General features: G+C 50.0%; 1 protein-coding gene across 1 annotated transcript; it reads right to left on the bottom strand.

Moving 5' to 3' along the window:
* Positions 1-4,843: 4,843 nt before the first annotated feature.
* MYO1A (myosin IA) lies at positions 4,844-24,983 on the bottom strand. Its single transcript, XM_045553583.1, has 28 exons — positions 24,733-24,983; positions 22,480-22,614; positions 22,260-22,375; positions 21,901-21,995; positions 21,647-21,751; positions 21,387-21,433; positions 21,191-21,254; positions 20,884-20,982; positions 18,740-18,843; positions 18,468-18,615; positions 17,867-17,985; positions 17,700-17,786; positions 16,308-16,373; positions 16,057-16,161; positions 13,924-13,986; positions 13,583-13,783; positions 13,211-13,437; positions 12,661-12,861; positions 12,360-12,453; positions 11,714-11,863; positions 11,545-11,613; positions 11,109-11,183; positions 7,699-7,833; positions 6,540-6,646; positions 6,074-6,206; positions 5,778-5,930; positions 5,500-5,627; positions 4,844-5,213 (listed from the first exon to the last, which is right to left on the bottom strand). Exons 2-28 carry the CDS (start codon positions 22,591-22,593, stop codon positions 5,087-5,089), a joined length of 3,132 nt encoding a protein of 1,043 aa, XP_045409539.1. The 5' UTR covers positions 22,594-22,614; positions 24,733-24,983; the 3' UTR covers positions 4,844-5,086.
* Between the last annotated feature and the right edge of the window lie 313 nt (positions 24,984-25,296).

Here is a 25,296-nt window from a genome sequence, read left to right as displayed (position 1 = left end):
ACACATGCATGCGCACATACACTCCGCAGACCCAGCAGCGAGCTGGGGTTGTCCAGCAGCCTACTTTCTAATAGCACATGAGCTGGGCACTCTAAGGAATGTTGTATATGGTTTGTCACAAAACTCCCATGCCTGGTCTAGTCAATAAGTGTGGACCCTGGGCCTCTTTCCCCTCCTCTTTCACCCACCAGCTCCTTGCCCTTTAAACCTCAGGCTTGACTGCCAGCTGGAACAGGCTTGATGCTTCAGGCAGGTGCCTCTCTGTCCCTGTCCCCACCAGGACGACCAGGCTCAGGCCCCTTAGATTTGGGAGGCAAGTCTGGCATCTCCTCCAGGCCTCATATCTCCCTCTGTCCTGCCAGTGGGAGCCACCCCATCACATTGGTCCCTGCACAATTGAGTGCCACACTTCTCCCCTCCTGCTGAATGCAGAAACCTCCGATGTTGGCCTCCCTCCACCCTCCCCAGTGCTAATGTCTCTCCCACCCCACTCCTTCTTGACCCCAGAATCAGCTGGACTTAGTTGCATCCTTCTAGAGTTTTACCTTCTATCCCTCCTGCTGTGCTCTCAGAGAAGAGAAACGGAACCCGGTGGCCCAGGTGCTCTGCCACCCCACCGCTGCCCCAGCATTGATCTCATAAGTGCTTCCTTTTTCTCACGGTTACATTTTTCCCACTCTAGTCTGTCTCCCAGAAGCTCATGCATTTTCTCCTCTGACCTTTCAAGCCTCTTGTTTGTCTCTCGCAGGGATGAGAGGGATTATCTGCTCATGTTCCCCCCCCCCACCCAAGGGAAAGAGCCCAGAGCAGAGCCAGAGTCAGGACCAGACCCAGAGCTAGAGAGATGCTACTGCTGGATCAGACACGGGAGAGGCAAAGGGGAAGTTGCTCAGAGCCCACGCTCGTAACAGGTGCAGGGTTTGAACACTTGCAAGGTGCTTCGGCACGGAGCAGTCCATCTGATTTTAATCACCGCCACCATGTAAGTGGTAAGTATTCCTATTTTTCACATGAGAAAATAGGTCCAGAATGTTCAGTCACTTGCTCCGGTACATATGGCTACTAATCCGTGGAGAACAGCTACAAATTCAGGTTTTTCTTGTTCCAAATCTCCTGTTTTTACTGCACTGGCATAAATTTTGACCTGTGAAGTAACAGTTAACCATCCCAAAGGGAGTGGGTGGCCCACCTCTCCCAAGAGACTTGGGACCTTCTACATCTTGGGATTGGGAGAGAACTGTGTCTCTACCTTGTATTTGCTACAAAGACTCCTGCTTAATGAGGTCTTCCCCAATCTCCCCATTCTATTTAAAATTTCCACCACCCCAGGCCCACATATCCTGCTCCTGCTTTTTCCCTTCGTGCACTTGTTGCATCCAACATGCTTAGCGTGTTGCTTATTGATTGTCTCTCTACCACACCCTCCCCTAGAATGTAAGTGTCATGCCAGCATGTATCCCTTGCTTTATAGTGTTTGGCCTATAATAGGTTCTCAGTAAAAATTCATTTCTAAAACAAAAAAAGAAGCCAGAGCCAAGCTTCTTTTACCTCAGTCCAAATCATGGTGTCTCCATGGAGCCTCTCAAGGGCTGCTGGGGTCCTGAAGTGTTTGTCTCCCAGTCCACCCCCCTGCCCCCCGGGACTTGGACCACACTGAGAGAAGTCACCCTGGCTACACAAGGCCCTGTGTTCACTCCAGAATGAGGGCAGCAGCTGGGTCCCAAGGCTTCCTTATTATGTGAGATGCTAATGGGGGCTCATAAAAGCTTCTCATTACACAGCTAATTACTGTGTGGGCAAAGAACATGGGCCAGGACCCAGGGTTGGGAGCATTTGGTGGATGAAGACTAGAAGTGAGAAGCTGTTTACATGCAAATGGCATGACTGGTTCATTCCTTTGAGAAGCGCAGATGCTGGTCCTAATTGGACCCAGCCATCTCCCTCCTCCTCCTCTCCCACCCCCACCAATCTGGAGATGGAGGCCCAAGCCAGGCAGGCTGGAGGGAGTTGGGTATGCAAGGAGGAGGTGCTAGACCAAGAGCTAAGGAACAAAAACCTCCTGGGTTTGATCTTTTCGTCAACCTCTTTCCCCTACCAACCCATCCATCCCTGCCCCAGGCCCTGGCACCAGGGAAGCAGGGTTCAGCAAAGGTCCACCATAAATAATGTCCTTTGATGATGCAGCATCTCACAGAGGATGGCAAGAGCCAAGGGTGGGGGGAGCAAGATGTCAGGGAGAGCTGAACACCCCTTGATCTCAGGGATTAGCAAAGACTTGAAAGAGCTGATGCCCACATTAAAGAAGAGATGATGAAGGAGAGAGGGATTGGAGAGCTGGAGCAGGCTGGGCTGCATTTTGCCTACAAATTATATGGAAATAACATGAAAAGTGGGTGTTGCAGCTATAGAGCACCTAGGCATTTTTTCTTAGTACACACCTACTCTTTACTTCAGCCACATCTCAGATGCTGCCCCTGGCCTACAGGAGCAGGGTACTTGGAGTCTAGGGTCCCTAGCAGCTCTACCTCCTGTACGGAATCCCCCTCTTTGTTGTCAGGGTGGGTTGAGGGTGAGGCCAAGGAAAGGAGTGTACAGTTGTGCTGAGCTGAGACAGGTTAGTAGGCAGTTCCACTAGGGGCTAGAGGTGGAGGCAGGCCCAGCATGTGCTTGTAAGCACGAGATGGCCTGAATATGTCCACCACATGCACAACTTGTGGAGTCCCTTAACATCCTGGAGGGGTGCTGGGGTGAGGATCATGGGTCCAGGGCCACATGTAACACTGGGTGGAGAAACCAGTGGAGAACAGAAGGATGGCAGCTTCTAAGTCCTGCGGCCAAAAGACAGCTGGAGAAAACCCACACAGCAAGGAACAAGAGCCCCTCAGAGCCTGGGATGAAATGAACTGAGCATGGAGGACTGAGCTAGGGCTGGTTTAAGCTGCGAGACACTAGAATGGCTCCTCACAGGGGTTAGGGGGATCCAGTATGGCTTGTGCCCCTCAGAGGCTGAAACAAGCTAGCCTTTGAGAGTGCTGGCCTGGCTGAGGAGAAAGACGGCTGGGAGGGGAGGGGAGGGGTGAGTGGGGAGGAGGGCTGGAAGCAGAACTCCAGCTTCTCCCATAGTGATGGAGCCAAGGCCAGCCCTGAGACACGGGTGGGGAAACTGAGCCCTTGTGGGCTTCAGGGGATGAAAACACACACTCCTGTGCTCCGGAAGAGAAGAGAGGCAAAGAGAGGAAAGAGGAAGAGGAAGGCAGGGATAGAAGAGCAAAGGAGAAGGAGAGGAGCCCCTATCCTTCCTTGAACTAGCATCCACCCCATGACTGATGCAGGGAGGACAGGAGGGACACCGGGGACCCTAGCCTTTCCCCTCCCACCATCCCCAGCCCAGGGAGCGTCAGCCCTGGGGAAGGAAAAGCAGGATAGGGAGCAGCAGCTGCATATTCTCCTGAAATTGCTTCTGAAAATGACCAGACACTTCACTGGGAAAGTGACGACAATTTGGGCCCTGGGAGCAGGAGACCAGGCGGAGAGCGGGGGCAATCAGGCTTGGGTCACCAACCCCCTCTTGGTCAGACAGGCTCTTCCTGGCCTGATTCTGAGAAGTGAAGGATGGGGGAGCTGCCGGGGGTGGGGAAGGCCAGCCAGAGCCTGAGCTACCCCTACTCTGGACACAGCCCCTCCACACCACAAGGCAGGCTCCAGCCCCTCACCCACTTGGGAACAGCCGACTGCCTGGGTCCTATCGCAGCTCAAAGCAGGGTGTACCAGAAGCGTGGGGCTTGTGCTCAGAGAGCAAGATTAATCTGTGGGAGAGAAGAGTTAATCAGGCCTCCCTTTCCGTGAGCTGCCTACAGATGGAAGTTGAGGTGGAAGGAGACCCCAGCCTCAGGGCACAGTGAGCTCAGGGGAGGAGACAGGGAAGGGGCAGGAAGGTAGAGATCATGAAAAGAGGAAGAGACATCCAGAGACAGAAACAAAGGCAGCCATTTGTAAGCTCTCACAGACCACAGATCTAAATTTCAATGTGAATATGCGAGCAGCTTGTTCCCCAAAGGTATGGAACAGGATGGTGAGAGGCTGAGATAAGGCAGAGTCTATGAGGAAGTAGATATGAAGGGGAGTGGAAAAATATTTAAAGCATTATATAAAATATTACCTATTAATATTAGAGCCCACAGAAACGGGGACAATGAGATGGTGTGAGACAGTTGAAATTGAGAAAAAGATAATGATGATGACACAGGGGAAACAAAGGAAGACAGGAGGAAAGGGTCAGGTCACAGGGATGGGAGAATCTCCCCCTGTCAATTGCCACCAGCTGCAGGCCCCAGCCGAGGGACAGTGATGAGCCAGGTAACTGCTGGCAGCAGCTTGGCATCTCGGGTCTGTGGAAAGAAAGGGGGTGGCAGGGAGGCTTCTGGGATGCAGCCCTGTGCTGAGCTTGGGGTGTAGGGGGCCCTGTGTTCCCCAGCTCACCTCAGCTTGCATGAGCCCTCCAGCCTTGGGCCTCTTTTCAGACTAAATCTCCGAAGGATCCTAGTTTCCGCCAAGGCAGGGATCCTCACTTCTTTCCTTCAGGGACACACTTAATGAATCAGCCCATTGGCCACCTGCGACCTGAGCCCCATCTCGGATGCCTCCACCCCCACCCCAGTCTCTCCAAACCCCCTCAGAGCTCAGCCGGTCAAGGAGGCCAGAGACAATTTCCCTTCCTTTCCATTCTTATTATCTGCACTGGCTGGCTCCCAGCAGCCTGAGGGAGGGAAAATGGCGTGGGGGAAGGGGGTCCAAGTACAACTGGGTGAGAAGATGGGGGAACAGGGATCCATCCACACTGACCTAACCTTTCAGAAGTCACATGTTTTATTAGTGGGCAAAGAGGCTAAGGATGGGAGGAAGCTATTTTTCAAGAATACTGGAAGGGTTTGGGGAAAAGGTCCTCTTCGAGGATTCTTCAATCTCCAGGCCCCACCCCACCATCAGAGGGGTTAGACATGAGATCCTCCCACACAGGTGGGGAGAAGGGGGTTAGTGCTGGTCCAGGAGGAAGAAGCTGCTGTCTCTGCTTTAGGTCCCCCTCTCCTCACTGCACAGTCACCTCCAGGCCATGACTCCCCTTCTTCTTGCAGCTTAGCTTGCTGTTCCCATCATCTCTTGGGCCCTGGATGACCTTGACAGTCACATTGCCCTCCTTGAACTTCACCGAGAACCTAGAGGGGAAACAGATAGAAAAACCAAAGCTAGTTCCCTCCTCTCACCCCCACTTCCATATTTCCATGATGGCTTCCCCTCCCCTCCCTGATACAAGCACATGGTACCTCCCCCACCCCCTGTCAGATGACTCCACACCCCAGAGAACTTGGGTAGGGGGACTGAGAAACCCCTCCAAGCCCTGCCCTGACATAGTATGGTTCACTTTCTGATTGCACAAATTTCCTCCGTCACAATGACCATCAGCCTGGTCATCTGCCCCAAGCCCCCAGCTCATGGTCTTACTCGTCAGTCACGGTGACTGGAAGCTGCCTCCGTGTGGCATCCAGCACAGCCCGGTACATTTTGGTCAGCAGTTCAATCACATGCTCACTGACCAGCAGGAAATCCCCCTTGGAGGCCACTGATGTTGTCTTAGGAAGAGGGAAAAACAGCAGGGAAGGGATTCATTTTTTTCTCCTCAGGAGCAGCCTGAGAGACATCAAAGGCCCACAGCAAGTGGTCTGGTCCCCATCACCTCCAGCCTGCCCCAGCCCCGTGATACCCCCACCTGGCTCTGATACCTCATTCAGATGCAAGTTAAAGAGCCCATCTTTGAGGCTGGTGACTGACACCCCAGCCAAACTCTCCAGCCCAATGACAGTTTTGGCCTGGGACTTATTGGTGTCTGTGAGAATCACATGCCCCTTGGTCAGGAGGAGAATCCGAGAAGAAGTCTAGGGGTGGAGCAGGAAAGTGTGAGGAGAGGCAGGATTAACCCCTAACCCCCCCGCCCCCCCCCCCCATCTACTCTCCAGCTGCGCCCCCCCCCCGCCCCCGCAAAGCAGCTGAGGCAGGAGCTCAGCATGTGGGCCTTCACCTTGCCATTGCTACGATTGACTTTCTTCACGGTCTCTGCCATCAGAACAGGCCCTTCCTCCACGCCTTTCAGCTTCTGCAGCTTGGGGTTCCCTTGTAGCCCAATGTAGTCACCGCGGAATGGAATGGGGACACTGAGGACACACAGGAGGTGTGCAGTGGAGACAAGCACCCACAAGGCTTCTCCTTGCCCCCAGAGTTTCCGTCTTAGTCCTCCTTTGCCCTTCCCCCACCCTCCATGTATCCTCTCTCCGCGGTTCACAGAGCATTGTCCAGGACCAAAACATCAGCACCACCTAGGGACGTTTAGAAAGGCAAATTTGGGGCCCCACCCCAGACCTGCTGAATCAGAGACTCTGAGGAGGGGCTTCTGGGTGTTAATGATCCTGCCAGGTAATTCCAATGCAGGCTCAAGTTTGAGAACCACCACTTGATGGAACTGGCTGTGCAGAGTCCGAGGCCCTCACCTCTGGAGGTACGAAGTCTTCTTGCCACTGAACAGTTCGCTGGCACAGAGCTTTTCCCTCAGGATCTCTACTTGCTTTGGGGACAGCTGATCCCGGAACTTCTTGCACTGTGAGGAGGGAAGGACAGGAGCTAAGATCACGGAAGGAGAGGGCAGGCCCGATGAGGGAGGTGAGAGCCTGGTCTAGAAAACACTAGGGGAGAAGAGAGACAGAGGGAAAAGGACAGGCACTAACACTTCCGGGAGACGGCAGCGGCTGGAGGACCACTGAGGAGGACAGTGGGAACTGAGGGACGCTGGGGGAAAGGAATGAAACAATCAAATAAAGGCGCCATGAGGGCTGCTTGCCTAGCACTTGGGCAAGGCTTAGTCCCAGACAGGTGCTCAGTAAGCATTTCCTGAATAAAAGAACAAATGACATTATGCTAAATGAAATCAGCCATACACAAAAAGACAAATATTATATGATTCCCACTTATATGAGGTACCTAGAATAGTCAAATTCATAGAAACAGAAAGTAGATTACAGGCCATCAGGGGTTGGGGGAAGGGGGATGGGAAGTTATTGCTTAGTAGGTACAGATTTCCATTTGGGATGATAAAAAGGAGCATGGAGATGGATGGTGGTGATGGCTGCACAACAACATGGACGGACTTCATGCCACTGAACTGTACACTTAAAATGGTTAAAGTGGGCCGGGCGCGGTGGCTCACGCCTATAATCCTAGCCCTCTGGGAGGCCGAGGCGGGTGGATCGCTCGAGGTCAGGAGTTTGAGACCAGCCTGAGCAAGACCCCGTCCCTACTAAAAATAGAAATAAATTATCTGGACAACTAAAAATATATATAGAAAAAATTAGCCGGGCATGGTGGTGCATGCCTGTAGTCCCAGCTACTCGGGAGGCTGAGGCAGTAGGGTTGCTTAAGCTCAGGAGTTTGAGGTTGCTGTGAGCTAGGCTGACACCACGGCACTCATTCCAGCCTGGGCAACAAAGCAAGACTCTGTCTCAAAAAAAAAAAAAATGGTTAAAGTGGTAAATCTTAAGTATATTTTACCACAGTTTAAAAAATAGGGGGTGGGGAAATAGAAGAGGGAGGGAGAAGAGGAAAATAGAGGAAGAAAAAAAAAGAAGAAAGGAGAAATACTGGGGTCACACTCACCTTCCATTGGTGGAAGAGCTGCCGCAGCTCCTGACTGGCCGGGCGGAAGCACTTGTACGGGGCGGCTGGCCACTCGTCGTCCAAGACGTTGGTGGATGGCAAGTTGTTCTTCAGCCCCAGTAGGAATTTCTGTGCCTGGGTTGGGAGCAGGGGGGTTGGGAGTGGAATGAGGAGAAGAAATACTTCTTCACAGGCAAACTGGCACCCAGATCCTACCACTGAAAAGGAGGAAGGTCACCTAGAGTGAGAAGCGAGGAGTGCAGCTGAGGAGACGGAAAGGGGTCACCTCCAGGATCTCTTTCAGCATGAAGTGCAGGCTCAGGGCTGGGAGGTAAGAGCATAAATGGGAAACTGGAGGGAGAGAAGGATTCGTTCCAACCAGAGGCCTGCTACCCAGGCCAGTAAGTGGGGAGAGCCAATATGAAAGCTGGTCTCAATATTTTGCTTCTGTAGCTTCCCATTCTCTCAGGTAGGTGATTGCCTAACATTGGCTGCCACTGCCGGGTACTAAATCTCCCCTCCGCTCTGACCAGTTGAGCCTGCCATTCAAAGTCCTCCATTTAGAGCCCAACCACATGGCCCAGGAGCCCCTGCACTCCGCAGGCACACCACCCACACAAGATGTATTGCCGCGCCTGCTCCCCAGCCCATGCGCCATCCTCTGTGCTTCAGCTCATGCTCCTGTCTTAGCTCAAATCAGCCACCCAGATGCTACCCATTCCGGGAGATTTGGCTCAAAGCCCCCGTGATTCCCCAGGCCATGGGTTGCCTCTCCTTTCTTTGAAGCTCCAGAGTACTTTGTCTATGTCTCTGTCTTTGAACTACAATTATTTGCATGGAAAACATCTCCCTCTTCTAGACAGTGAATCCTTGTGAGTTAGGATCCCAGATCTTGAATTTTTTCACCCTTCAACATTTATTGAATGTCTACTCCGCTCCTGGTATTGTTCTAGGTATGGGGACACAGCAGTGAACAGAGCAGACAAAGTCTTGATTCTCACGGGGCTAACATTCTAATGGGCAATGGGGAAGGTGACCGGCCACCAATGAATAATAAATATATACTGTAATGTCAAATAATGATATGTGCTATGATGCAAAGAAGTAGGCCCTAAGGCAGGATGAGTGGTAGCATATTCCAGAAACATAAAGAAAGCCAGGATGGCTGGAATAAATTGAGCAAGATGAGAGAAGATCAGAAAGTTGGTCAGGGGCAGATCACAAAGGGCCTTTAGGCTGTGGTAAAGACATAGGCTTTTATTCTGAGTGAAATGGAACACCATTAGAGGATTTAAGCAGAAGAGTAACATAATCTGACTTGAGTTTTTAAATGAAATACAGCTGTTTTAAATGAAAACAGTACAATGAACATCTGTATTCTTTATACCCCTCACCCAAATTCACCAACTGATAATGTTAACACCTTGCCCTATCTGCGTGCCTTCTCGTGTGTGTGCTCTCTTGCACTCTAACACATACATATGTACACATATGTAGATAAATATATACATACGTGCATATACACAAATCCTTGCTACCATACCATCCTAAAGTATGTTACAGATATCATGACATTTCCCCTAAAACTTCAGCATGCATCTCCCAATAACTGGGACATTCTCGTAATCATAACTCCACCACCACACCTAACAAAATCAACATTAATTAGATACACTCATCCAACAACAATAATCTGCACTCAAATTTCTCCACATGTCTTTTATGAACTTCTAAACATATCCTTTTTAGCTTTTTTTTTTATTTTTCCTGTTCCAGGATTCAATCAAGTCTCATCCATGGCATCTGACTGTTTAGTCTCTCCCAATCTAGAACAAGGACTCTTAAGGTTTTACATCCCAGAGCGCACCTAGCACCCTGTTTATAGCATAGGATTATTGAAGATACAAAAAATGACTTGATCTTGGGCATTTCGCAGCTCTACCACTTACCAGCTGTGGGACCCCTGGCAAGTTATTTAACCTCTCTGAGCCTTAGTTTTTTACCCATAAAATGGGGGAAAGTAAAGGGCCTACCTCACAGGGGGTTGTTGGAAGCACTAGAGTTATTGTGTATAAATAGGTTAGCACATAGTAAGTATTCTAAAGACAATGGGTACTAGCATTAGTTATAGTCAAGGCAATGGCAAGCTATGTAATAGTCAGAAACACCGGGGGAATGAATGCCCAGTGGCCCCTGCATGCTTGGGGTGGGGGGTGGGGTGATTTATTGAAATATTGATCTAAACCCAGAAGCTCCTGGGTTGACATTTAGCAGCTGTCTGATAATATACAGGTGAAAGAAAATGTGGAAGAAGGGCAGTCAGGAGATAAGAGCAAAATCAGATTAAGACCTCAGGTATGTAGCAAGAGAGCACGTACTCTGGGGAGGCAGACACACTGGAGCCAGTATGAGAGGACACGACACAACAGAAGAGGCCTGGGAAGATGGAACTTCCTCAGGGAGGGGAGGAAGAGGAGGAAATGAAAGCTCAGGGAGGCAATGAAGAGGCCCAGAGTTGCTATTCCTATTCCTCTCCTCAGCCGAAGGATCCAGCCTCTCTAACAGCAAAGAGGGGTTCCACATGAATGTGTCTCATGTTTGAATGAGCATAGTTAGCAAGAGTCCCATCAACTGCCAATAATCAAATCAGTGGAGGTTGGTTACAATGTACTCCAGCCTTCTGTCCAAGATCTCCTGCTCTTCCTCCTTCCCTCTGGCCTTTCTTGAGGTTTCACTGGAAGTGTTGCTCTCTCCCTGGTTTCCCTATGACTCTTCTCAGAAGCACCACTGCTACCTGACATGTCTCCAGAAATCACTCTTCTGTCCCTGTTTTTCTCCCACTGAAACTGTTTTGAATGTGTTTTGCATGTGTAGGGCTGGTCCTGGCTTCTTCCCACTCTGATCCAAGTCCTCAGAATGAAGTTAGAGATTTACTTTCTGAGTTGCCTGTTATAGTTTCAGAGGGGATAGAAGGAAGATATGATTCCTCCACCCTCACCCCAACCTTAAAATGGATCCTGGAAGGTTGGGCTAGTTAAACCTACACGTGCCTTGTTCTGTTCTTCAATGAGGCTTAGCCTCTTCAACTGTTGCTAAACATTTGGCTGGGGCTCTTCTCAAGCCTAGGCACCTATGGAGCAGATGGTGGGTGGGCTTCTCGCCACAAGGTTCCTGCAGTGTCTCCACTCATACCAAAACGCTGTCTGATTCTGCCCCTGGGCCCAGGCACTGGGGCCTGCTCCCTGAAAGTTGCTGTCCCAACCCCTTTTCTCCTAGGACTTAAGTACATGCAGATTGAGGAAGCTCTTAGGGGAAATCTTTGAGTCACCTCTTCTCAAACCCCACATCTTCCTCTTCCAAACCTGTCCCTCCTGCCCAATCCCTACTTCCACCCTAACCCGACCACTTACTATGCTCTTGTAGATGAAATTTGCCAAGGTGAGGGCGGCCCCTGACCGGAAGTACTTTCGATAATTCTTGCGGGCCTGGCGGGGACATACAAGAAACAAGCCAAAGTGAAGACAGACAGATTCTAGAAGACGGTCTACTATTTTTCAACCACACAAAGAACAGAGTAAGATAAAGAGCTGAGACTGTAGCTGGAGGAGGGTGGGAGCAAAGTCAGACAAGTTGGCGGCGAGGAGGACACTCAGAGCAGAAGGCAGCGCTCTGCTGCCAAGTGAGAGCCACACCCGGGCGTATACCCAGGACTGCCCACCAGGCATCCCACCCCCAGGCCTGGGTGCAGGCAGGACTTGTTCTCTGCTGCTCTTTCTCCCACAGCAGGTGGCACAGTCCAGGAGGAACCATGGGTGGGGAGGAAACCCCTCTCCCACTCCCCATTACCTTCCACCCTCTCACAAAAGCCTGGATCAACAGCACGGATGCCTTTATCTTCCCATAGCGTTTCTTTTGCTGTAGAAAACATTGGAGTTGTTAGAAAAACCCTGACTTCCTGAACCACCTCTCACCTCCCTATTAGAGTGGAGGGATGGGACTTTGGGGGTGACTGTACCATGTTGCCCCGATACCAAGAGGAGATGAGAATCTGACTCTTTCGCATCAGCTGGTAGTGGGTGCGGCAGCGCCAGCCTCGGAAGGTCTTCTGTATGAGTGTGGCCAGCTGCTGGAGTCTAAGGCGCCTCTGCTCTTCCAGGTAGAAGAGCTGGGGAGAGGTGGAAGCGTGGGACAGAGAGGCTGGCCTAGGAGAATAGCACTCTCTCCTCCTGTCCCCCACGGCACTGAGGCTTCCCAGCTGGTGTCTCATTTGATCATTCCTTCGTCTTCTTAGTTCATTCATTTATTCATTCACTTAACAAGCATCTATTGAACTCAAACTCTATAGCAGGCACTGTGCTAGGTGTTGGGAAATCAGACATAAGCAGCACATCACCCCAACCCATGAGAGTTCTGCCTCAGGTAGAGAAGCTCAGAGAGGACCATGAAGCACACTCAGCTCCCAAGGCTCATGGCAGGGTGGGAACCCAAGGATTCATTTCCCAGGGATTAAGTTCCTGCAGAGAGGAGATTTCCCCATCCACTATCCACTCCAGCCAGGTTATAGATGCTCCCCACCCCTCCCCTCCAGCCACTTTCTCAGGTGGGCTCTCAACTCTTCCACCTTCCACCCCCACCAAATGCAAGTGCACTCTCTAACTCACAGTCTTGGGGCTTCTAATGAAGATCTTTGTCTTCCCAAAAGCCACCTCCTCTGAGGACAGGCTCAGCTCCCCCAAGACCTTCTCGACGCCCTCCCTACAGGAGCAGATGAGGGAAAGCTGCAGAGGAGTATCTCAGGAGAGATACTTTCTGCCTCTCAAAAGCGATCATTCAATTCATTCCCCCAAGTATCCGTTCTCACTGAGCTTCAGCAGATGTGCACAGCACCTCCAGGTTTCTTCCCCCAGAAGATGTTTCCAGCATTGACCTTCCCCACTTCCCAATCTCCATACAGGGTCTTACCGGTCTCCGCCATTCCAGTAAGGCCAGGTGCTGCGGCTCAGCAATCGGTACCTTTCCAGGAAAGGCTTGTACGCCTGGCGGTGGGCATAGCCTGCCCGTCGCACCCGCACATTCTCCAGCAGCCCCAGATACCGGGCCTGGATTGCCACCAGGTCTGAGGAGAACTGACCACGCTGCTGATGCTCATTGGGCTTTATGCACCTGGGTGGGAGGTGGAGCAAGGCACAGGCTTCAGGAGCTGACGCTGTTGCCAGTGTAACTTATCTGGTGTCTACACTCCTGCTCTGCACACACTCGCCTTAGCTGAAAATTTTCAAAGGAAGTGGACACACTGGCCTTCCTAGTTGCACTCGCTTCTGCATAGTCCCTACCAAATCTGATGCTCTCCCTCCTCAGGACTCTCAGCTCCTCGTCTGGCTCTGTTTTCCGTAGGGAAAAGGCCTTTGATACCCTCATGCCAGAGATAACCCCCATGGACATGTTTTACAGTACATGGACCCTGCAATGCCATCACATATGTAGCACGTTCCCTGGTATCTCAGCATGTCACCTGATGTAGTTGGGGTTCTTGGAATATAGGTTCTTCATGAGTATGGCCACGGAGTTCTTGAACTGGGCCCCAGCAGTCGGGGGGCGTTTGAGAGACGCCTGCTTGGGATCACCCTCAGGAAACAAGGACCGAAGTAGAGGGTGTTGGGCCTTCCACATGGTCTGGGACAGGTCTCGGAAGAGTAGGTCATTGTTCTTGTCAATAAAGCTGGTCACATTGTATGTCACCTGTAGAAGAGCAGCTACTGGTTTGGAGACCCCATGACCTTGTCTTGGCCCTCCCAGTCTCATTGTAAAGTATTCCTGGCTCTCACCTCCCTCCAGCGCCTCCCCTATTGCCTTCAGCCTTTACCCTCCAGCCCTGCCATACTACCTTGCCTGCATAATGGCAGATGCGGAAGCAGCTGAGGCCCATGGTGTGGTCATACTGGTGCTGGGCGTTCTGGGTGACTTTGCTCTCATAGTGATCGTGCTTGGAGAATTGCTGATTCAGCTTCGCTAGGAAAGTGGAGTCACTGACCACCCCAGGCCGCAGGCACTCCTCGTCCAACATGGCCAGGATGCCTCGCTGATTCTGGGCCAGGGGAACAAGAGCAGCCCAACCTAGACCTGGTCCTCCAAGATAGCCTGTTCTCCTTGCTGCCCCTCTGCAGGGGAAAGATGTTCAGGCAGTCTGGAAGGGGAGGTCCCAGAGATGAAAGAAAGATAACTCACATGCTCAATGAGGTTACAGATGATACCATTATCAAAATAGTCCACGTTTGTCCATGGTATGCCCTGGTGGGGGAAACATAACAAATTATAAGGAGCAGGTCCACGTCAAGTCTCCAGAGAGCTCGCCAGATCCAGTCTTCCTTTCATCCACCCACAAACACTCAGAAAGCCCCATAGTTCAGAGGGATCCTTGGTATAATTTCTGTTTATGTCCCCATCCCTCCAAGGTTGGTGGAGAGTTTGTGGGGTGGGTAGATAGACACATGGGAGGATCCAGAGCAGCTGTGAGAGAGGGTGAGACAATGCAGAGATCTCCGTAGGTGGTGTAGGGTGGAGATGAATGTGCAAAATGTTGAGTGTAGATTGGGATAGAGATTTCCCCAGTGTGGGAGTAGGGAAAGGGCCATGTGTGTGTGGAGTAGCAAATGGCCACACTACTCTGTGCTCTCTAAAACCAGAGCACTTGAGCGAGACTTCATCATCAAACAACAAAGCTAGTTTGACGCATCTTCCAAGATCAACATCAGTGATTCTCAAACTCAAGTGTGCATCACAGTCACCTGGAGGGCTTGTTAAAAGACAGATTGCTGGGTTCCTCCCCAAGTTCCTGATTCAGCAGGTCTGGTATGGGGCCAAGGAATTTGTATTTCCAGCATGTTTCCAGGAGATGCTAATGTTGCTGGTCCAGGACCATACTTGAAGAACCACTGATCTACATTGTATTTTGGGACTATATAATTTTTTAAAAAGCAAGAATGGTACAGAAGCAAAAGACCCAAAGACAATCATTTCTCTAATATGGGACTTGCTGAGCTTCAGGCCCACAGGCAGGATAGTTCCTGACCCAGCCCAAGGTCTAGACATCCCAGGCTGTGGCCACTCCCAGGTGAGGGTGAGGAGCACAGGCCTTTCTCTCCCTCCTCCTTCACAGGTCTTTCGAGAAAGCAGAATGAAATTAAGTAAAGTTGCTCTCCCACATCATCCCCAAAATACCTTCCCCAACTGGTTAAATGAATTATGATATCCTTACAATCCTATGTCGCTGTAAAAAAGGATCTTTACATACTGATATAGAAAGACTTCTTGTTAAGTGATCAAAAAAGGTGCAGAACAGAGTGTATTTACTGCCATTTGTATAAATTTTGTGGAAAAATATATTTACAGATTTGCTTTTATATGTGTAAGAGACCTCTGGAAGGGAAGCCCACGTTGGTTGCCTCTGGGTTGTGGAAAGGGGCACTCAGAGGCTTGGGAAAGGGGTGAGAGGGGACCTTTCTTTCTTCTTCTTTTTTTTCCTTTTTTACAAATTGGGCAGCCCCCAAGCCAAAATACGTTCAGAGAGATTCCTGGGACCTTTTCTTATACACCTTTCTAAGCTTTTTGATTTTTGAAACATGGGAATGTATTATGCATTGTTAAAATAAAAACATACAAAACAACCAAAAAAACTTTTCCACACATTGTGACCACCTTGCCTGAAATTCTGCTACAACAGATTCCTGAGAGCTCACAAGGGAACATCCCTGGGAGGGTTTTGATGTCTAAGACTCTTAGACATTCACACTTGGGTGTGACTGGCTCACTCAGAGAGCTTTTCTAACACCTAGCCATAGAAAGCAGGGCTTTGCACTGAATCAGGGAAGGAGTGTGGAAATTTGGAGCCAGGGGGCACTTCTGGTGTAGAAGTCTGGGATCAGGGTGCTACAACGGGGGACGGCAACATCAGCCAGGGCCCGGGAGGAGACAAAGGATTCTGAGATGTTAGAGAAGGGATGTGGTAGAGTGCCAAGCCCAGGAGAAATGTCCCTTCTATATTTGGCTCACAGTTTGCCATAGGCCAGGCATAGCTGTCACTTCCCTCTCGTCAGCACTCTCCACACATGCACCCTTCCATCAATGTGCCCCCCGCCTTGCCTGGCCTGCAGTGGGAGGCTGGGGAAACGGAGGGTGGAGAGCAGAGGATTAAGGCTACGTGGTAATGCTGGAATGATCAGCTGTGCAAGGGAACTTTTTGTCCTTTGTGTTCCCATCTGGGGACAAGTTAGAGGAAATTGTGATCAAGGAGAAAGGAAGATCTGGCACATGTCTAGAAGTCGGTTAAGAGTGGGTAAGTAGGGAGAAGACTTAGTTTACCTCTCTCTTGTATTCCTCTTGCTCCTCTTTCAGGGTGAGCTCTATGAACACCTGCTGCAGCTTCTCATTGCAGTAGTTGATCACAAATTGCTCAAAGCTATTATCCTGAAGGAAGGCACACAGGTTAAAGAGCGCACTCCAAGACGCTTCCTCCCTCTCAACCCTCCCTCCCCTCTCTCACATCCCCTCCTGGGCCTGCCCACCACTAACCCAGGGAAGCAGGGTGATGAGGTTGGGGGAAGCTCTCTCACCTCTAATATCTCAAAACCGTAGATATCCAGGACCCCCATCACCTTCTTCTTCTCCCCAGTGCCCACCTGAACAGGAGGCAAAGATAAATCTGAGGACAGGCCCCCTCTGCGCAACAAGCCAGGCCCTTCTGGGTGGGGTTGGAGTAGGGGCAAACACAACCAGAGTGAACTTGATCAAGCTGGAAAGAAACTATTGTAATTTTATTCTCCTGCCTCCTCCATATGCTAGAGGACAAGCAAAGAGGGAGAGGAGGAGGAAAAGGAAGATGCAAATAGATTCCAGGACAGTGCTCCAATGGTAGGAGGTAAAAAGACATGAAAATCCCCTCAGAACAGGAACCATCCCTTATATTTGCAGAGCATTTTATTTAAAAAAATTCCATGTTCTTATTTAATTAAGTCTTATCATAACCTCATAAGGTATGATTATTCCCATTTTACAGATGAAAAAGTCAAATTTCAGAAGGGTAAGCATTTGCCGATTCAAACCCCATCTTACTCTGCTGCCTTTCAGTAATAGCTTCTAAATAGATGGCACTTTCATGTTGATAATTTTTAATAGTTTTATTGAATATAATTCACATACCATGTATGATTCAGTGGTTTTTTAGTATATTTGAAACATTGTATAACCATCACCACTACCTAATTTCAGAGCATTTGCATCACCCCCAAACAGAAGTTCTGTACCCATTATAAGTCACTCCCCACTCCCCTTCCCTCCCAGCCCCTGGAGATTACTGACCTACTTGCTGCCTCTATGGATTTGCCTATTATGGACAATTCATATAAATAGAATCATACAAAATGTGGTCTTTTGTGACTGGCTTCTTTCACTCGGCATAATGGTTTCAAGGTTCATCAATGTTGTAGCATTTATCAGTACTTCATTCCTTTTCATGGCCAAATAATAGTCTTTTATGTGATATACCACATTTTGTTTATCTGTTCATCAGTTGGAGAACATTTGGGTTATTTATACTTTTTGGCTATTACAAATAAGACCTCTATGAACATTTGTGGACAAGTTTCTATGGGGACATCTATTTCCAGTTCTCTTGCATATATACCTAGGTGTGGAATTGCTGGATCACATGGTAACCTCTGATCCTCACAAAACCTTATAAATAAAGCAGGTGGGTATTAGTATTTCTTAGTGGGCATTTCCGAATCAGGAAATTGAGACCCAGAATCTTTGTGAAATTCAAAGTCCACATGCCTGGTAGGTGGATGGATCCAGATCGTCTAACAACAAACTACTGGAAGGAACTGTACCCTCCCCCTTCATCCTCCTAACTCTGTTCATCTCAGAAACCAAGGAGTGGGGATGGCGATGAGGGCAGGAAGGTGAGACAAATAGGAGAATGTTGAGAGAGAAAAGCAATCACTCACCTTGATGCTTTCATTGATTCGATTTACTATCCAGTTGAACAGCCGGCTGTAGACGTTCTTAGCCAGAGCGTCCCGAGCATACTGAGCCTGCAGGGTGGGGCCAAGCCAGTTAGCATGGCAGCCACAGAGCGTGCTCAAAGTCCGCCCTCGCCAGCAGGGCCCCTTACCTGGATAACATTCAGTGCAGTGACCACCTTTTCTTTGGCTGTTTCCATGGTCCTTGAACACAAAGCTTTCTCTAGTTCCTGTGAATTCAAACCCACCATCTCCCCAATCTCCTGAACACCTGGAGTAATGAGAAAATACAACATGGCCTTAGGGAGGCTTTCTTTCTGGAGAGGGAGGGAGAGCCGATAAGTGAAGACTGGTGTCCGTGGGTCTTGCTGAGGGAGTCATTGCAGCCAACCCAAAACGTGGCCCTAGAGGAATCTCGGAGGGGAGAGGGGGCACGAGAAGGGAGCTCTGGGCACTTTTTGTGCATTATCCACTTTAATATGAGAATCTCTTGAAATAGGTGTGATTATCCCCATTTTGCAGAAGAATAAACTGAGACTCAGAGAAGTCTCACACCTAGATCTATTAAACTTCAAAACTTGTTCTAATATGCTTCACTTGGAGTTCTCAGTGAGTCTGGGGGAGTACTCGGGAATGGGCTGAGTGGGACTGTATCAGGGTGAAGTCGATTACACTGGAGATGGTGGAAGAACAGGACTTGCAGTAAGAGATTCAGAGTGCTGGGGGGCGGGGCTCCAGCAGGGTGGTGCAGACCTTTCCCATCACAGATGCCACTGGCTGATATCCCATTGGCCTGGAACTCGCTGGCCATTTCCACGTTCCCCAGCTTCAGCACCAGAGATGTCACCTCTAGCACTTGTCGAATCTCCTCCTCCGAGAACCCAATCACTATCATTGCGTTCTTAGGCAGAAAGCAGAAATCAGAAGCTGAACTGCTGGTGCCAGTCCAGTGTTCTCAATGAGAACAAAGCCTAGGCTCAAGGGACAACCTAAGGGCCCAAGTCTAGCCCACCCTGGGCACCCACCTGTACAACTCTGAAGCTGGAGGCGTCGTCCATGCCATCCACTCTGGCCATCTCCTGGTTCAGATAGGTGTAGCCACTTATATCCCGCTCGAGCTTCAGGGCCTCTGGGAGGGCCAGTGTGTGGGAAGAGGGTTAGTACCTGGGCTCTGTAGAGCCCTCCAGCCTTGACACCTCCCAGACCTTGCCCTAGGTGGGTTCATTCATTTATTCAAAGTAGCCATTTTTGTTTTAGGTTCTTCCCTTGCCTCTTTTGTTTTGGGATCATTAATTCCCATGATGATAGACTAAATTTTTAAGTAATATTTAGGGTTTGGGCATTTATACTTGTTGGTTTTCTTCTCTAACATTTATGAAACAAAAACCTCATTCTACTCTTCTCCCCACCTTCAGAGTTTTAAACAAACAATAAAAACAAACAAGCAAACTCTCCATCCTGCTCAGGTGCCTCTGGAAGGATGAAGGTAAGGGAAGAAGGGTAAGCACATATCTCCCACCCACCCCTGGCCTCAACACCTCATTGTTGGCCTGGGTTGGCTCGTTCATTGTTTATTCACTGAGCACCAACAAAGTAGCAGTTAGTATGTTCCCTGATCCGTACACCTCTTCTGGAAAGTTTTCTCCGACACCGAGGGACTGAGCCAAATGGCTCTCTTACATTCCAGTGGTGAATCTCTATCCTAGCCCACAGCACTTGGACTAGGTTTTGTTTTTTCTGCTTCTCCCACGAATGAGCAACTTGTGTGTTGGGACTGTGTTTCTCATCTCCATATTCTGTGTGACTGGCTGCCATAAAGGAACTTTTCTCTTTTTAATAAATGACTCAATGGAATGGTCAAAGCTGTTCACCTGAGATAGTAAGGATTGGGTTATTCATGGAGCTTGAGGGATGTCAGTTATCTGTTATGCAAATGATCTGAGAATCAGGGAGTGTCCCTCAAACTAGAGTTTAATGGCAGCTTCCCCTGGCACACAAATTTTGAAACAAGAGCCTGGTTAGGAGGGGCATCTGGAGGGAGAATGAGTCAGAAATCCTGGGGATGATGACACCAGAGAGACCTCACGCAGAGTCAGCTTAAACCAACGGGTGACAGAATCAGGGCAGAACAAGACATTAGTGCCTATGATTCAGACAAATTGAACATGACCAAAACTGTTAAGATGGGAAGGAGGATGAAACCTGTGGGGGCTCTTGAAGATTACAGAGATCTCCAGGAGGGGAAAAGGAGACAGCAAAGGTCCAGGATAGAATAACCAGAACCCAAAGAGACAGATCCCTGGAGGTCAGATACTCACAGTGCTCTCAGATGGAGGGGAGATAGAAAGGCAAACTCTGGCAGGACTTAAAATCCCACCAGATCCTCTAGTGATGCCCACGCACGGCAACCTCAGGCCAGCCAGCACCCAGGCTGGAATAGGCTCTTCCCCAGGACAAGGCTCCATGCCTTCTGCTCCTGCAGCCACCTGCATAGGCCTGATGGCCCTGATCACACCATTTTGCAATGGATCTGTTCACATATCTAACACCCCCAGAAGACTGTGAGTTCTTTGAGGATAGGGTTCATGTCTTACTCAACTCTGTATCCCTAGAAGCTAGCATAATATTTGATCATAGTAGTAGGTATTCAAGAAATGTTTGATGAATGAATGAATGAATGAAACCTCCATAGAGCTAAGAAGAGAAAATCAGGGACAGGGTCCTAAGTGAGGCAAATGTAGACCCAGAACAGCTTCAACTAGAACTCAGTGAAAGTTCTTGAGCACTTATAACATTCTGCCTGCTTCCCTGCTGAACTATCGATAAAGCCCCTTATATTCAAAGTAGGAAGGTAGATGGAGTTAAGTGTTCCGTGTTTGAAGCCAGCTTGAGGAAAGAGGAACCCATGCAGGACAAAGGAATGAGAGCAGTGAAGAAGTAAGAAGGCATATTCCTGGCAATAAAACCTCAGGAAAGGAAGAAAACAGATGGGTCAAGGGATTTGTTCCCAGCAATGGGTGGGTGAAGTTCAGGGTGGGGAGTGCAGGCAAGGGAAAGTCTGGGGGGTGGCTCAAGGGAAGAGGACTGCAGAGGACCAGAGGGGACCAGAGGTTCTAAGATTGAATGGAGGTTGGGGATGCTTCGCCACGTGTCCAAGGCAGGCACATACTCAGCAGCTGTGCATCTGCTCCAGCCAGTAGCTGATAGAAGATGTGGAAGTTCCTTTCTCCTTTGAGCTGCTTCACCACCCGGGATTTCTCAAGCAGATCTGGCAGAGAATTAGAAAATAACATCCTGAGGGCCTGGGACATGCCACAGCTTCCCTGTAACTCTGGCCTCATCCCTGGTGTTCCTAGTCATTGAGGAGTCTCCTAAAAGTCTAATATTCATCCTTCCTACAGGAGCAGATTAGCAGAAAGGGATGTCATGGGAGAGGCAGAAGAGAGAGAGGTGAGTGAAATGGGGGAGACACGTACAGTTTGTGATGACACCACCGAGGGGGGATCCTTTGAAGTCAAATTCAACATCCATGTATTTTCCCTTCAGAGAGAGACCAGAGAGAAAGACTTTGCTTCTCCTCTTCTCACCACCCTGTCTGGGAGGGGTCAGCTGCATCCCTCCCTCTCCAGCCCCCACACCCTGTCCTCCCGGGCCAGGAAGCTGTTCACTCACAAATCGAGAGGAGTTGTTGTTGCGAATGGTCTTGGCATTGCCAAAAGCTGCAGAGATGAGGAGAAGAAGAAGCGAGGTGGCTGAGGGGAGAAGTGGGACTAGAGAAGGGAAGGCAGGAGGGCTTCCGGTCCTCGCGCCAATCTGGTTTTTCAGGCTGAATGAAGGCAGTGGTTTTGGAGTACTGGGGAAGAGGGTCTAGGGCTGAGTTGATTCTGGGTATTAGGGGCCAGGGCGGAGAGGGCAGAGACCAGAATCCTTACCCTCCAGCACTGGGTTTGACTGAAGCAGTTGCTCCTTCACGGAGTTCACCTCCTCCCCTTTCCCACAGACGGCCGCCACGTAAGACATCACCAGCTTGCTAGCCTCTGTGCGCGAGAAATTCTCACCCAGGGCAACCCATCCTCCCACCCACTTGTTAACTTCCCTCACCCCAGCACCTCACCACCCCTCACAGTGGGAAAAACTGGGAAGGAAGCTCTGGGGAGTGGGGGGCACAGGACTAGGCTTGTCTCACCAGTCTTCCCGGCTCCACTCTCGCCTGTGATGAGGATACACTGGTCTCTGTCCCGGTCCCTCAGTGACTGGTATGCCACATTTGCCAAGGCATAGCTTGGGGGTAGGAAGTGGGCAGTGACCAATGTGGGGCCAGTCCAAGACACCATCTTTCACTCAATCCCTAGCTCCCAGGTTTATCCACTCTCCCCACTTGGACCAGCCTGGGCAAGTGACAGGCCTAGGCAGGGGCCTCCAGAGGGCCAGGGAAGGAAGGAGCAGCTGGAGAATCCCCTTCAGGGGAAGGGATAGAAGAAATTAGGATGTCTCACTGTCAAGCAGCTGGGGCCCTGTCAGCCTTCCCTTAGTCCTTCTACTCACATATGGGGCTTTAGCTCGTAGAAGGTATAATCCTGATATTTGGCAATAAACTCTGGGCCATAGATGGGCAGCTGTTGGTAGGGATTCACTGATATCACCACGTTCCCAATGTAGGTCTGGAGACAGGAAAAAGGTGAAGGGAATGAGCCAGGGGGCTGGGGGTGGGAGTACTGAACTCTCTGGCCACAGGCACAGCCAGGGGCATCCATACTGCACTCACATAAATCTCCTTGTTTTCATAGCGCAGTTGAAGGTTCTTGAGCAGAGACTCTTCCATCAGAGGTTCCAGGAGGACAAGGTCCTCCACCCCCACGGAACCTTCCAGGAGAGGCATTGTCCAGAGAGGCTACTGATCCTGGGAGTAAGGGGTGCAGTTTGCTGATGTCACCTCAGCTGTAGGGGCCAGTAACTATTTGATGGGAAGAGGGTAGAAGGACCTAACAGAGCCTTTCTCTCCCCACTGCCCTGGCTCTATGGAGAGCCCCCAACCTGGGAGAGGCCTCTGGGAGGGACAGGAACACCTGCTTCTGACCACTAGGGGAAGGAAGGCACCCAGTAGGCTGCAACTGGGGAAGCAGAGTTGTGGTTGGAGGAGAGGGGGCTGGGGAAGAAAGCAAAGCTTTGTGCAGCAGCCGGGTACAGAAAACTCTCTCCCTCCTGCACAGGGGCCCTCGCCAGGGTCCAGGCTCCCTGACTCTTTGTCCCAGTACTCCTTCTCAACCCCTTACCTCTCATGGCTCCTATTTCAGTCACCCAATCCACATATACCCATTTCAGAAATTCTTCCAAAAGGTCTCTCCTCTCCTATCATTGCTACAATGAGCTTCATTTTTCAAATGAGGACTGGGGCCAGGCACCGTAGCTCATGCCTGTAATCCCAATGCTTTGGGTGCTTGGGGCAGGAGGATCACTTGAGGCCAGGAGTTTGAGACCAGCAACGTAGCAAGATCCCATCTCCATAAAAAAAATTTTTTTTTTTTGAGACAGAGTCTCACTCTGTTGCCCAGGCTAGAGTGCCATGTCATCAGCCTAGCTCACTGCAACCTCAAACTCCTGGGCTCAAGTGATCCTCCTGCCTCAGCCTCCCATGTAGCTAGGACTACAGGTGATTGCCACCAAGTCTGGCTAATTTTTGTTTCTATTTTTATTTGGCCAGCGAATTTTTTCTATTTTTAGTAGAGACAGGGTCTCACTCCTGCTCAGGCTGGTCTCAAACTCCTGCCCTCAAGCAATCCTCCCGCCTTGGCCTCCCTCAGTGCTAGGATTATAGGCGTGAGCTACCATGCCCAGCCTCCATAAAAATTTTTTAAAAAATTAGCCAGGCATGGTGGTGCACACCTGTAGTCCCAGCTACTTGGAAGACTAAGACAGGAGGATCACTTGAGCTCAGGAATTTGAGGTTGCAGTGCACTATGATAATGCCACTGCATTGTAGCTGGGGCAACAGAGACTTTGTCTCTCTAAAAAAGAAAAATTAATTAATTAAAAATAAACGGGGACTGGACAAGGTGATGAGTTAGGAGTTAGACAATAGAGGCAGAAGTCCCTCCATAAAAGATTGGAATACCTCAGAGAAAATGAATGTGGGGTTTGTCTCCCCAACAAACAAGTAGTTGTCAGGACCTCTGGATGAGCTACATGTCTGTCCCTGTTTTTCCATCTCCAGCTGTTACGCCCATTCCTATAAACCTCTGGCATGGACTTTGCCCCAGAGGGACACACCCAGCTTTTCAGTAGCTGGTAGGAGTAGGCAAAAAGGAGCAGAGTTGGAGGAGGGTTGTGAGGCTTGGCCTCCATGCAGTAGGCACGTGGCAGGTGTTCCCTAAGGAGGAAGCCCAGCCCTCCTCCGTCTTCCCTGTGAGATTGAGTAGGCGGGGTGGCCGGGTGCAAGACAGAAGTATTAGTACAATGGTCAGTGCCACTCCCGCACAGGAATAAAAGACACATCTTCCCCCTCTCCTGTATCTCTGAACCTGGGTGGCGGAAGGGAGGAGAGGGGAGGAAGCAGGAATGGAAGCAGAGCAAAAAAAGGACGCAGGCTTCCTTCTCCCTTCACTCAGCTTTCCCCAAGCTCCAGGAAAAGAGAATACCTGTCACTTCCTAGAAGGACACAACTGAGGAAGCAATAAGAATACTTGCCAATAATAGCAGTCTCTAGAAATCACGTAGCATTTACCATGGGCCAGGAGGGGCTCTACACACTACTTATACTACTTCATTTGATGCTGACAATATCCCCATGAAGTAGGTACTATTATTATCTCATATTTTCCAGATTAAAAAAAAAGCTAACTAACTTGGCAGGGAAGGGTGAGAAGCAGAAGGTTGGTTGGGGGAAGGCATCTTGTTTGGATTTAGATTTGAGGGGAGTGGGAATATGATTGGTTGGGGGTGGGGAGGGGAAAAAGCAGTCCCCAGATGGAGCACCCCAAGGTGTTAAAGAGGAGCAGTGACAGGTCAAGGCAGAACTCACCCAACACTGGAACTAAGGTATAACTTCAGTGTCCCTTGAGAATGGTGGATTAAATCCCAATTTGACAGGAAGAGGGCATAGGAGTCCGGGGTCCCAAGGGTGGAGAGGTGTCTTAGTTAACAGGAGCTGTCCATGGTGTCAGGGAAGCCAGCAGAGGCTGCCCTCCTCTTGCCGCTGTCCACTCGTCGTCTGACCTTCCTTTGTGCTGCCTCCTCCAGCCCACACTGCCCGTGCCAGTCAGACCAGGAGAGGCCGGAGATGGCTGCTCAGCACAAAGTCCGAGGCTGTTCCTGCTGAAGGCGTGGCTCGCTTAACCCTTCACAGGCCTGAAGCCCCAACAGGGAGACACTCAGGCTCTCTCTAGGTAGGAAAGGACATCTGGCTGGCCTTAGCAGAGAAACTTAGGAGGAGAGTTCTTGCTCCATTGTCCCCCGAATTTGGAAGTGAGAGCCAGAGAATGGAATTGATAGCCAAGAAAAAGATTTTCTAAAGACAAGGTAGGAATTTTGTCAAGGTTGGGTATAGTGTTTTCCTAGTAAAGAAACAGAATCTCCCTTAAAACCT

This window comes from Lemur catta, chromosome 6, assembly GCF_020740605.2.
Source record: "Lemur catta isolate mLemCat1 chromosome 6, mLemCat1.pri, whole genome shotgun sequence".
Taxonomy (NCBI): Eukaryota; Metazoa; Chordata; class Mammalia; order Primates; family Lemuridae; genus Lemur; species Lemur catta.
This window is presented reverse-complemented; position numbering and strand designations above follow the sequence as displayed.

Excerpts from the sequence above, each read along its gene's own strand:
- MYO1A (XM_045553583.1), bottom strand. The coding sequence starts at position 22,593 with ATGCCTCTCCTGGAAGGTTCCGTGGGGGTGGAGGACCTTGTCCTCCTG. Across the intron at positions 12,454-12,660 it reads TACTGGAATGGCGGAGACCG|GGAGGGCGTCGAGAAGGTCT; the intron begins GTAAGACCCTGT and ends CTGCTCCTGTAG. Across the intron at positions 5,931-6,073 it reads TCAATCGTAGCAATGGCAAG|ACTTCTTCTCGGATTCTCCT; the intron begins GTGAAGGCCCAC and ends CTCCACCCCTAG.